Consider the following 11252-nt stretch of genomic DNA (forward strand, 5'->3'; position numbering starts at 1 on the left):
ATTACAAAATGGATGATAATCAGAAAGTAAGTGAAGTTTCTCAAAACAACTTTTTGCCGTAAATTACAATCCCCTAAGCAAAATTGTTTTTGTTTTTTAATTTTATTTTTTTAAAAAGAATTAATTAATTTTTTAATCAGATTTGATATAATTAAGTGTGTTTGTATTTGTTTTTTTTGTTTTGATATAAGTGGACACGTGGGCATCCACTGAAACCCTTGGATGCAACTGACGCTTAGGATAAAAAATATGAGAAACTCATATTTTCTCATAATAGGAGGGGATCCGGATCCTTACATTATAGATGTTTGGGCTACTAAATAAATCTTCAGCAGCCTTTACATAAACAAACAGGAAAGGAAAGGTTGAGAACTTATGCTATGGATTTTAGCTCTCAATTCATGGAGGAAAGGGGAAAAAAACAAACATATTTTTCTCTTTTATAGAAAGAAACGAGAGGCAAGTACAAGTCCATAGGTACACCAATAATATTCATATGATTCCCAAAAAGAGTGGATCACCCTTTTAACATGGAAAGACACCCAAAAAGCAGGGGAAAGGGAAAAAGCTCAAGAAGGAACGTCATTGACAATGCCATTTAGCTTCCTTTCCAACACTTCTGAACATATCTGCCTCATCATGTGGTAGAAAGACATCATATCAGACAACTGTTCTACCGACATTTTCACCATCACACTCCTTGCCATCTTTTCTTTCTCCCCATTCAACTTCAATCTCTCTATGTAGGAGCCTGCATTCCTCACTGTTGCACCCATCTGCTTCAACCTATTCTCTTGTTGCAAACTCATTGCTGTGTTTGACTGCAACTCGGATCGAAACAAATTAAAAGCAATTAAACCCCCAAAAAGAAGTTTGAAAAAAAAAAAAGAACAGAAAATATCAAACACTTCGATCTTTTTCACTGTAAATTAATACCTCAAGAAATTCTGCTCCAGCTTCGAGTTCAGATTCTTTCCAGGGAGCCATCTCACGGCCAGTTGTGTATATATTCCTTGCAATTGAGAAACTACGAACGATACTTTTCCTTTTCTTCTCCAACATTTCTTGATCGAGCTTTTGGTGCTTTGGCACTGATGTTGTGATGTTAACCTTTTTCTGGTAAGCAATAACCGCCTTCACAAATTCCTGCACAATTTCCATGGTTATTCCAACAACAAAAAGAAAAAAAAGAAGAGAAAGAACAATCTAAAGATTGTTCATATATATATATATATATATATATATCAAATCACAATGAAACCTGGTAAGCAGATGGACATCCTGGATAATCAAATTGTTCAGAATCCGACCACCTCATTCTCTCAGGATGAAACTGGAGTCCCATAATAAATTTACCCTCTTCAGGATTATAAGCATCCGGGTCATAAAACCCTTCAATTAGACCATCAGGCGCAAATGCCATTGGTACAAAGCGCTGGGCCAATCTCTTAATCCCTTGGTGATGATAACTATTAACTGAAATCTCCATTTTCCCTTCCTCCAAAGAATCCTTGAACCATTGGTTCAAGGGGGTGTTCTCCACCACCTTAACCACATGCCTATGCCCATCATAATTATCATAATCAATGTGCTTCACTCTCTGCCCTTCTGGGCAATTCTTTGATACTTCTTTCTCTATGTCTTGGAAAAGGGTACCCCCACATGCAACATTTAGTACCTGGGAACCCCTGCAGATTCCCAAGTAGGGGATGTTCCTTTCCAGGCAAAGCTTTGCAAGCCTCAACTCGATCGTATCCTTTTCTTTATCAATAGCAGTATCGCTGGAATGAAGCCTCTTGATTTCTTCCAGCTCTTCTGGGGGAAGAGCAGAGGATTCCTCCTCATATAGAGACGGATCAATGTCCTCTCCTTCACAGAGAAGAACGCCATGGATGGGCTCAAAGCTATCTAATAACATATGAACCCCATTAACACGGGGAACAATCACCGGTACTGCACCATAGCCTACTATAAGATCAAGATGGTATTCACCTGAGATTTACATGCATACACACAACTTTTAGTAATTACCCAATTAAACAATAAGAAGAAGAAAGAATTAATATGGCTGTGAAAGTTCAATTATTGGAAGAGATCTAACGAACGTACCCACAAAATCTACGAACTTGTTCTTGCGAAGGCTGCGTCTAGAGACGATGAGAACGCGAGGGAGAATCACAGAGAGCTCGGAGGCCATTAAGGTGATGAGGAGATCTATGTGGAAGGTTTTCACAAGTTAGAAGGCTCTGTTGGCATATAAATACAATCGAAGAAGAAAAAGACAAATAGGATTCGCTTATAATCTATTGCTCTTATGTACAGACTACAGAGAGTCAGAGACAAAATGCACATTCCTGGCGCCGCATATGTTCCAAATTTGTACAGATCAAGTTTGGCAAGACATCACTATATATATATATATATATATATATATATATATATATATATATATATTTGATGAATACATTTCAGCAAAAATAATATAGGATGGTGGGATTTAATAATTTAACTACTTTGGGTTTAATGGATTATTACTAGCATAAGATTATTTTTGCTGTGAATTACCCCTTGAGTAATGTTAAGAACCATCTTTTTATTCTCTTAAAGTTAATGTGGTTTTTTATTTTATTTTTAAGAAGATAAAAAAAAAAAAAAAAAAAAAGATAGTCTCTAGCATTACTCTTATCCTTTTATAATTTTATTCAAAGGTGTAAATGTTTCAAAAATTTTGATATCTATCATTCATATGGCTTCATAATTTTCAAATCTATATTTATGTTTTAAACTCAAAATTAAAGATTAAATTTTGTAAAAAAAATTATGATATAAATATGTGAAATTGTATTATAATCGAAACACTCAAACTCGAGTGAGTGGCTCGGCAGCCACCATTTTGTTTTGTTTTGTTTTTTTTTTAAAACGAAAAACAACTTGAAAAATATAAACAACGATCTGTTAATTTGTAAACCTTAAATAAGGATTTGAAAATAGGCAAAATCTGAATGATTTCTACAATAATTGTTCCCAAAAGTGTGTGATCAGAAGATAGGGTAGACATGACAGTTGGCAAAATGTGTATCTAGGGAAGGTACACATAAGACGGGGTCAAAGCTGAGGTGGAGTAGATTAGCACATGATGTGGAGGAAGTAGCGGCATTAATTAAATAAATAAATGTTTGGTGTAGCACTTATCCAGTTGCCACGGTCTTCTAGTCAGATCGACAAGGCTTTAGAAATAGAATTAGGGGGAGTTAATTTGGATAATATTCCTATAATATTCCAATACAAATCACTATCAAAGTTGCTTATATGTCTATTACGTCACCATGGATGTTCAACCCTTGCAGTGATATATGTACACTTAAACACAGATCAGTATATATATATATATATATATATATATATATATAAGAAATGATTGGTGTTAATCATTTGTTCATATATATATTTTTTATATTTTTATATAAATCTAATAAATTAATTAATATATTTGTGGGGTTCATCATTGATTTATGTAGGATCCATATAAATTCACAAATCATAAAATAAAAAAAATATGAACAAAATATTGGCACTCATCATTTCTCTATATATAACCCCTTCAATGATTGAGCACATGCATAAATTAAAAAGAAAAAGAAAAAACCCATAGACCTGCCAATCATTATTTTTTTTTAATCCGACCTTCCAATAATTTGAAAGAGAGTGTTTTTCCCACTTAAAAAAAGGAATGATCGAGCACACGCATAAATGAAAAATAAATAAAACCCGAAAGACCTGCCAATAATTTGAAAGAGAGTGTTTTTTTCCCATCTAATTTCTATGACAATTATAGGCAAGTGGGCTCAAATTTATATGAAAGAGAGAGACTTGTGACGTTACATTAATTTACCTCGTATTTTAATTAAATATTTTACGTAGGATAAAAATTTTCTCCAGACCAGTTTTATATTTTAATAAGTGTCATGTCATCTCTCACTTTTTTTTTTTTTTTTAATATTCTTAAGAGTTATTTATTGACATTCAACTAACCTAGGAACTTGAATAAAAAATAAAAATTAAAAATTAAAAATTAAAAAAAAAAAAAAACTAACCTAGGAATCCAAACATTAATTTTTTATAAATTCAAAGATGTTAAATGATACTTGTCACTTATTAGAGTAGGTTAAATGAAAATTTCTTGAAATTAGTTTGGAGGAAATTTGTGTCCTTTTACGTATGGGTGCTTCTAACACATAAAATATTTAATTGAAATATGAAGTGAATGATAGAGATAGTGTTCGAATGATACCATGGTAAATAACCATTTTTCCCTAAAAACTTAAGCTTATAAGAAATGATTAATTTAGTCATTTAATTAATATAATAATACTCCCGCTCATATGTGGAACCAAACTCCTTAATAAGTGAGTGGTCAATTAACAGAGACAAAGTTAAACTCAAAACTTTTGTTCTTATGCCATAATGAACAAACATTTATCCCATAAGTTTAAACTTTTAAAATAAATAATAATTTAATATACGACTCACACATGTTGATGAATTATCTACCGAAACTTTGGCTTATACATTTTTTGGAACCCTATTTAAACGGGCCAGGGCCATTCAAATGAACTTTGGTGCCTTCTTATTTTGATTTTTCTGCAATTGCGAGAATACAATTTATTTGCGCCACGCAATCAACATCAATAAGAATTTGAAATCTTTGATTCAAATTTATAATGATCCATGTAAGAATGTCTTACAATGAGAAAGAAGCGATTTAGGTTGTAATTGAGTTGAGCTTTGGGATTCTGAGATTGGCTGTTTATTCGAACTCTTAATCGACCTAAGCACGAGCTCGAGGAGGCTATAAGAAATGCTTGTCCAAACTTTGCTAGCTAGAGGCTTAGCCAAGCTCAAGTTTTTCATTTTGAATCAAGCCAAATACTCAATAGGCTTGGCTTGACTTAACTCGATATGAGTGTTAAGCCGAGCCAATCTTTTGCATCATCAATTAATTATTTCCCTTTCTTTATTTAAAAAAAAAAAAAAAAATCTAATTGATTGGGACGTGCATTGCATGCTACACGTGTAGAAATATATAAGAAAAGGGCACATCACAGTGGTTGTGCATAAAAATTGCATAGATACATTTTTTTTTTTTTTTTTGGTAGAAATTGTATTTTGTTTGTCTATTCTGAGTCGAGCCGAACTACTCGATAATGGTTTGAATGGACTTTTTGACCCAACTCAAGCTTGAGTTTGACTTGGCTTAGCACACGACCCCAAGTCAAGTCGAACCTATTGAGTACCTGGCTTGACCCGAAATGCGTTTTTAACAAGCTCAAGCTTTGCTAAGCTTCCAGCAAACCGATTTCGGACAAGTTTTTCTTAACTTGGCCCTATTAGGAGTTCAAATAAACGAGTTGGTCTCGAAATTTCAAAGATCAGCTTGATTACAGCCTAGAGAACAATATTTAATCTAGGCTCTAAACTTAGAGCTTCTTTTTCCCTTTTCCAAACTTAGTATAGAATAGATTTAAAAAACAAATCCCGCTAACTAAAATGATAGACAACGTTTTCACCCAAAAAAAAAAAAAAAAAAAAACAATGTACATCGACCCTGCATAAAATTACCAAGGGTGAGAATAATTTAGTTTCATGATCTGGTTTGGCACAATTACAAATGTAGTTGTGACTCTAATTTGTAACATGCTTCAAATTGCAATCTTAAAAGGTAAACCTTGGACATCACATGGGCTCTTTTGGTTCAAGTATGGTCATGGCTTACCCAAGTTATTGGGCTTCCAAGTTTTGATTCTGCATCGACAACACTTTAGTCCACGTCCACAGCCAATCTAACTCCCAAACCCTAAGAAGTCTTGAACACCTATATATAGGATGAAACCCCAATGAAGATTGATTTTTCTTTTTAATCATATCCTCGAGTTTTTAATAGAACATCAACTTTGGTAATATGTTTTCTTGAAGATGATGGGAATAATATTAGAGAATAAATTCTCAAAAGAAAAGAAAAATTAAGTGATGAAAATTTTGAGAAGCACAACCTTGATCCGCTGTGAATTGAACTCAATATCCCACTCAAGCTAGTTTTGAATGTTACCAGTGAGCTCATTGGCAATTTGGCATTGTTGGTAGACATGATATAATATATGATTTTTTGCATGTTTGTCCAGGTACTTGCAATTGAATTTTTAAGATCGGTTACTTTGTAGAAATGAAAAACATCGGAGACTAATTGTAATTATTATACCTGAGTGTGATTATAGTAGCACTTGTTAATTGAGAGCCGTATAAGAATTGTTTCAATAGTGAGAATTGCAGGCGTTCACTAAAATCTGAATGAGCCATAATATAACCCACTGCAACAAATAATAATAGAATTGAGAATTTTGATTTTAAGAGCTAGTACTGTAAGCTTGATTGATAGCAAAATTTGTATAGAAAAACAAACTAAATGGCTCAGAAACCATCGTCATGACAAAGAAAGTGATGGAACAGCATAATCGATCCTTCACTGGTTATTCATGATATCCGTAATACGTTTAGCTTTGGAGCAAATAGAAGGCTAATAAGTAATTGAAGCTAACAATTAGGGAAGTGAACACCGCAGGAGCTGGCGGTCTTTCTGGCGGTGGGAGAGTTGATGTACTGCCTGAGGTTCGGATCCTTGAGATACCCACAAAGGCATGGCCTCTGCTCCCTCACCTTGCGGCAGCACAAGCTTGAGGGAGGACTTGACGCCGATATAGCGGGTATGCACGCGTTCATCTCTATGGGGCTGCAGATCGCCGCCTTTGCCGTGCGAGCTTCGCTCGAAAGCACCATCATCACCGCCACCGCCACCACAACACAAAGGCCAGCCATCTTCATCTTCAAATTCTTCAACCAGAGAGAGAGAGAGAGAGAGATAGGGAGAGGCTCTTTGTTTGGTGCATTCCGCCTGGAATTCTTGACTTGCATAGATGGTGGGCTGAGGGGTCAGCGGGTCAAACGGGGCAAATGAAGTGGGACCCCGCAAATTTGGTGTTTGTAAAAAGTCTCAACGCGCTGAAGGAATTATGCGCCAAAATAATCATAGGATTCATGAAAAAATTGGTTTTAATTAGTTAAATTGGTCAAAAACAAATTCCTCTTGTGTGCGAAACTAGCGCGACAACAGAAAAGTAATGAATTCTTTGTCCAACAAGTCATTTAGGAAGCACGTCTCATTTCAGAGCGGAATTTGCTCAAAAAAAAAGATAAAAAAAAAAAAACCATCCCACTGAAACCCTTGCAAGCCAATATAGACAACCTTTGTACTCTGAAATCCATTAATGAAACGAGCCCATAACACAAAAACCTACAAAACTTCAACACAGACCAACCCATCGCCATACTAAACAAGGAAATCAAAATTCATGGAACTAAAATGGAGGAACTAAACTTCTTGGCTGTGTGCTCCAAAAAATTGCCGTCTATGGATGCTAATTTGGGTGAAGCTTATGCGGCTCTTTTGGCTACTTCTCTCGCTGTCTCAGTAGGTTGTTCCTCTTTAATTTTAGAGGGTGATTCCCTCCTGTCTATTGTAGCTATCAAAGATCCACACCTTTTCTCTGATTGGGTTTCGGCTCCTGTGACCTCAGATACTCTTGATCTTCTGCTCTCCATTCCTGTTTGGTCAGCTTTGAAGATTTCTCGTAGTGCAAATGTTTGTGCACATAATGTAGCTAGATGGGCCGCTTCCCACCATGTGTTTGGAAGCATTCCCACTTCTTCTTCTTTTCTTTGTTCTGTTCGTTTTAGGAGTGGCAAGGTCCCTCCCTTGTAGCCCCTTTCCCTTTTCCTTTGTTTGATTATAAAAAAAAAAAATAAAAAATAAAAAAAAAAGTTGCTGCTAACCCCAACTTTCCCAGCTGCGCGCAGTATCTTTCACAATGGGTCTTCTTCCACTAGCCACTTCACCTGGTTTTCACGTTCTTGATGCAAATAAGCCAGAGCAGAGGCGACCCCTGATAAAGCTTTTCGTCATGGACGGAACAAGAAATTTTATGGGAAGTGATCAGCGAATTTTTATTTATTTATTTATTTTTTTTTTCAGTTCTTTAGAATTTTTTTATTAATTAAAAAATATTTAGTTGTTTTTTATGAGCTAAAGACTACCGCCAAAAAAACGGTTAAATTACATATTGCAGTTAACTTAAACAATATAATGAGTAATTTCAATAAGAGTATTTTAGTAATTTTACACTTTTTTGTTATGATTTAATAGAAAATTATAACGGCGAAAAGTGAAAAGAAATCAAAGTTCGATACACTAAAGTGAGAGACTTTGAACACTGTGGGGTGTTTACAAAAAGCATGTAACTTCGTGGGGTAAGTGAAATTACCCCATTAATAAATAAGTCTTTATTATCAACTTTCGTGCAAAATTTTGAAAAAATTCCTTAGTGTACTACATCATGTCCAACTATATAATGACACATGTCCAATTTAATTACTAAATTAGAAGAAAGAAAAAAAAAATGTAGGAATTGCCATATACCACCAATTCAAATCACGTTGTGTATTAGACATGTTCAGTAAGCTTTTTTGAAGTGTTTTTCATTGAGTCAAAAATTGATGGTTTCCTCATAGACTGGAAGGCAATCATTGACAGAAGGGTGAAGGAATGGAAGGGGAAAAGTTTGAAATCAGTTTTGGGAGAATCGTCTCAGGCACACCGGCGACCGGAGAAGTCGCGCACCTCTCTTGAGAACCAACCTCGTCCGAAAGCTTCAGATTTGCTGCTTCCAGTTCGACTTTAGCGAGGAAGACTTGAAGCTTTCGGTCTGAATGCTTTATTTTTTTGCCACTACTTGTAAATAATCATGATGCATTAGGATGGTAACAATGGATGAAAAGAAAATAAAACAAGATTTCGAGTGTTGGACTTTGTTTGGCTGCTGAGAAAGTTTGGAAAGAAGCACAATTGTTAATTATTTTTATTTATTATTTTTTGTATTTTTAAATATTTTTAATTTTTAAGACACGTGGACTTCCGTTAATAGGGAACTGACGAAAACTAACGGAGGTAGTGGTTCCGTCTTTTCCCATATGTGATGTATTAGATTTGTCATGTTTTAAAACTTAAGAAAAAAAATAAAAATATTAAAACTGAGATACCAAAAAAGTTTTTAACCTTTTAAAATAGAAGATTTTAAACAAAACTAAATAAAGAGACCAGTCCTACATTGAAAAGAGAGAAAGCCAAGTTGGCATTTATAAGGCCGAACTTACTTTAAGCTATTAAAAAAGCTTGGGTGTATACACTATACACTACTACAATGCAAAGCACCCACACATGTGGGCGCAAGTGGCGCCTTGATGGCACACTTGGCTCTTGGGGCGATCTGATCTTGACCGTTGAACCACCCGGCTACATCTGTGGTGGCTCGCCGGCCACCCCAGCCCATGCGGGCACTTAATTTTGTTTGTTTTTTTTTAAAAAAAAAAAAAACTAATTCATTTTTTAACTTAAATTTGGTATAATCAAGTGTGATTCTATTTTTTTCATAGTTAAGCGCTTGGGATGATAGGCTTACGTGGCAACTTCTGATTGGTGGCAGAAAACCACATTTTTCTACCACAACAGTATAGACGATGCTCTCATTATTTTAACATATTATCAGGGTCTTTGTCTCTTGATAGAATAGAAATATCTGAGGGTATTTTGGCTTTAATTTCATTTTGTGCATAACGCAATTAAATACAGAAGTTTTCTGAGCTTCATTGTATCCTAGAGAAATATTTGTTGTTACCCTCTTGCATACCATTTCTGGTGGAGGCAAATAATTTATTAAGAAAAGTGACGTCGTAACATACCTTAGGAGCAATTTTGTTTTTTATACTTTCCCTTTTTTTTTTTTTACATATTCTTATATTCTCATACTATAGAGGCAAAGGCAAGCATATGTTGTAGGTAGTAAGTAGGTTGGGGGCATTTCTTGAGCTAAATCAAGATATGGCACCTACTTCTACTCTTAAACTCTTGTAGTATAGGAATAACAGGATTAGGGGTAGACCCAAGTTGTAGGTACGTACGTAGTAGGTTGCGAGAATTTTTTGAGCTAAATCAAGATATGACACCTAGCTACCTAGCTCTATTCTAGGAGAATATGTAAATTTAATTATTTAATGAAAATTTTAATATTATTTTTTACATGTAAACTCAAAATCTCATTTTTAATAGGTAAGATCTAACACATAAAATATTTAATTTTAGTTAAATTGATAGAATCGGAATTCAAACTCAGAACCTTTGGCTTTAATACCATGTTAAATCGATATATGATTAGTTTATAGAGAAAAAGAGAAAGACCCATGTCCAATAAGTAACATTCATTGTAGAAAATTATTCATTACACATATAGATGAAATATACAAAGGTATATATTCATCATTCATTTTAGTAGTTCTAACTCCTGAACTACATATATATAGATACTTTATTTTATGTTATTACTGAGAATTATTGATTATTGATAATTTGAGTACACTTTTCAGCTAACAATTACTTGGGATGGTAACGCCACAGCTGCTAGCAACCATTCTGGCAGCAGGAGAATTAACAAACTGCCCGTACTCTGGAGTATTGATGTACTCACAGAAGCATGGTGTCTGTTCCTTCAACTTGGCGCAACAAGTGCTAGTTGGCGTTGAAGATAACAAGATGGCCGGTAGGCATGAGCTCAACTCCGTCGGATTGCATGTCACTGCCTTTGCCGTCCGCGGTGCTTCGCATAGAAGCACAGCCACCACCACCACCGCAAAAAGCGCAGCACAAGATGCCTTCTTCATTCTCAAATTTGTTGCCTATCTATGAAAGAGAGCAATATTGGGTGTATGTGACCAAGGCTTCCCACACACATAATATATATAGAGGAGCGTACAGTGAGGGTCCACCGATTAATTAAGGGGAAAAAAAAAAATGCAAAATCCGTGATTATAGTTACACTTATTTACAATAAGCTTTACGTGGTATAAAAATGTTTCAAAAACTCCTTCTGGTATACAAAAATAACAAATAAGACCTTACTATCAACTTCGGTAAAAAATTTTATCGGGTTCTGTTAGTTTGCCACATCAGATCCAATTATATAACGACACTTGTCCAATTTAATTACCGACTTCGAAAAAAAAAAAAAAAGAGGGAAAAGTCCACATAATCCTCTCAAACTACCACTCAATTGACAATGTCTCCCCCAAACTTTCAATTGTGACAATGTCCC

At 34.9% G+C, this 11252-nt stretch overlaps 1 protein-coding gene across 1 annotated transcript; it reads right to left on the bottom strand.

The window, feature by feature from the left end:
* Positions 1-418: 418 nt before the first annotated feature.
* On the bottom strand, positions 419-2241 carry LOC132182489 (putative glutamine amidotransferase GAT1_2.1). The gene is made up of 4 exons (XM_059595751.1): positions 2110-2241; positions 1262-1992; positions 937-1146; positions 419-821 (listed from the first exon to the last, which is right to left on the bottom strand). The coding sequence occupies exons 1-4, from the start codon at positions 2195-2197 to the stop codon at positions 570-572; spliced, it is 1281 nt and encodes a 426-aa protein (XP_059451734.1). The 5' UTR covers positions 2198-2241; the 3' UTR covers positions 419-569.
* Positions 2242-11252: the final 9011 nt, after the last annotated feature.

This window comes from Corylus avellana, chromosome ca5 (genome assembly GCF_901000735.1).
Source record: "Corylus avellana chromosome ca5, CavTom2PMs-1.0".
NCBI lineage: Eukaryota > Viridiplantae > Streptophyta > Magnoliopsida > Fagales > Betulaceae > Corylus > Corylus avellana.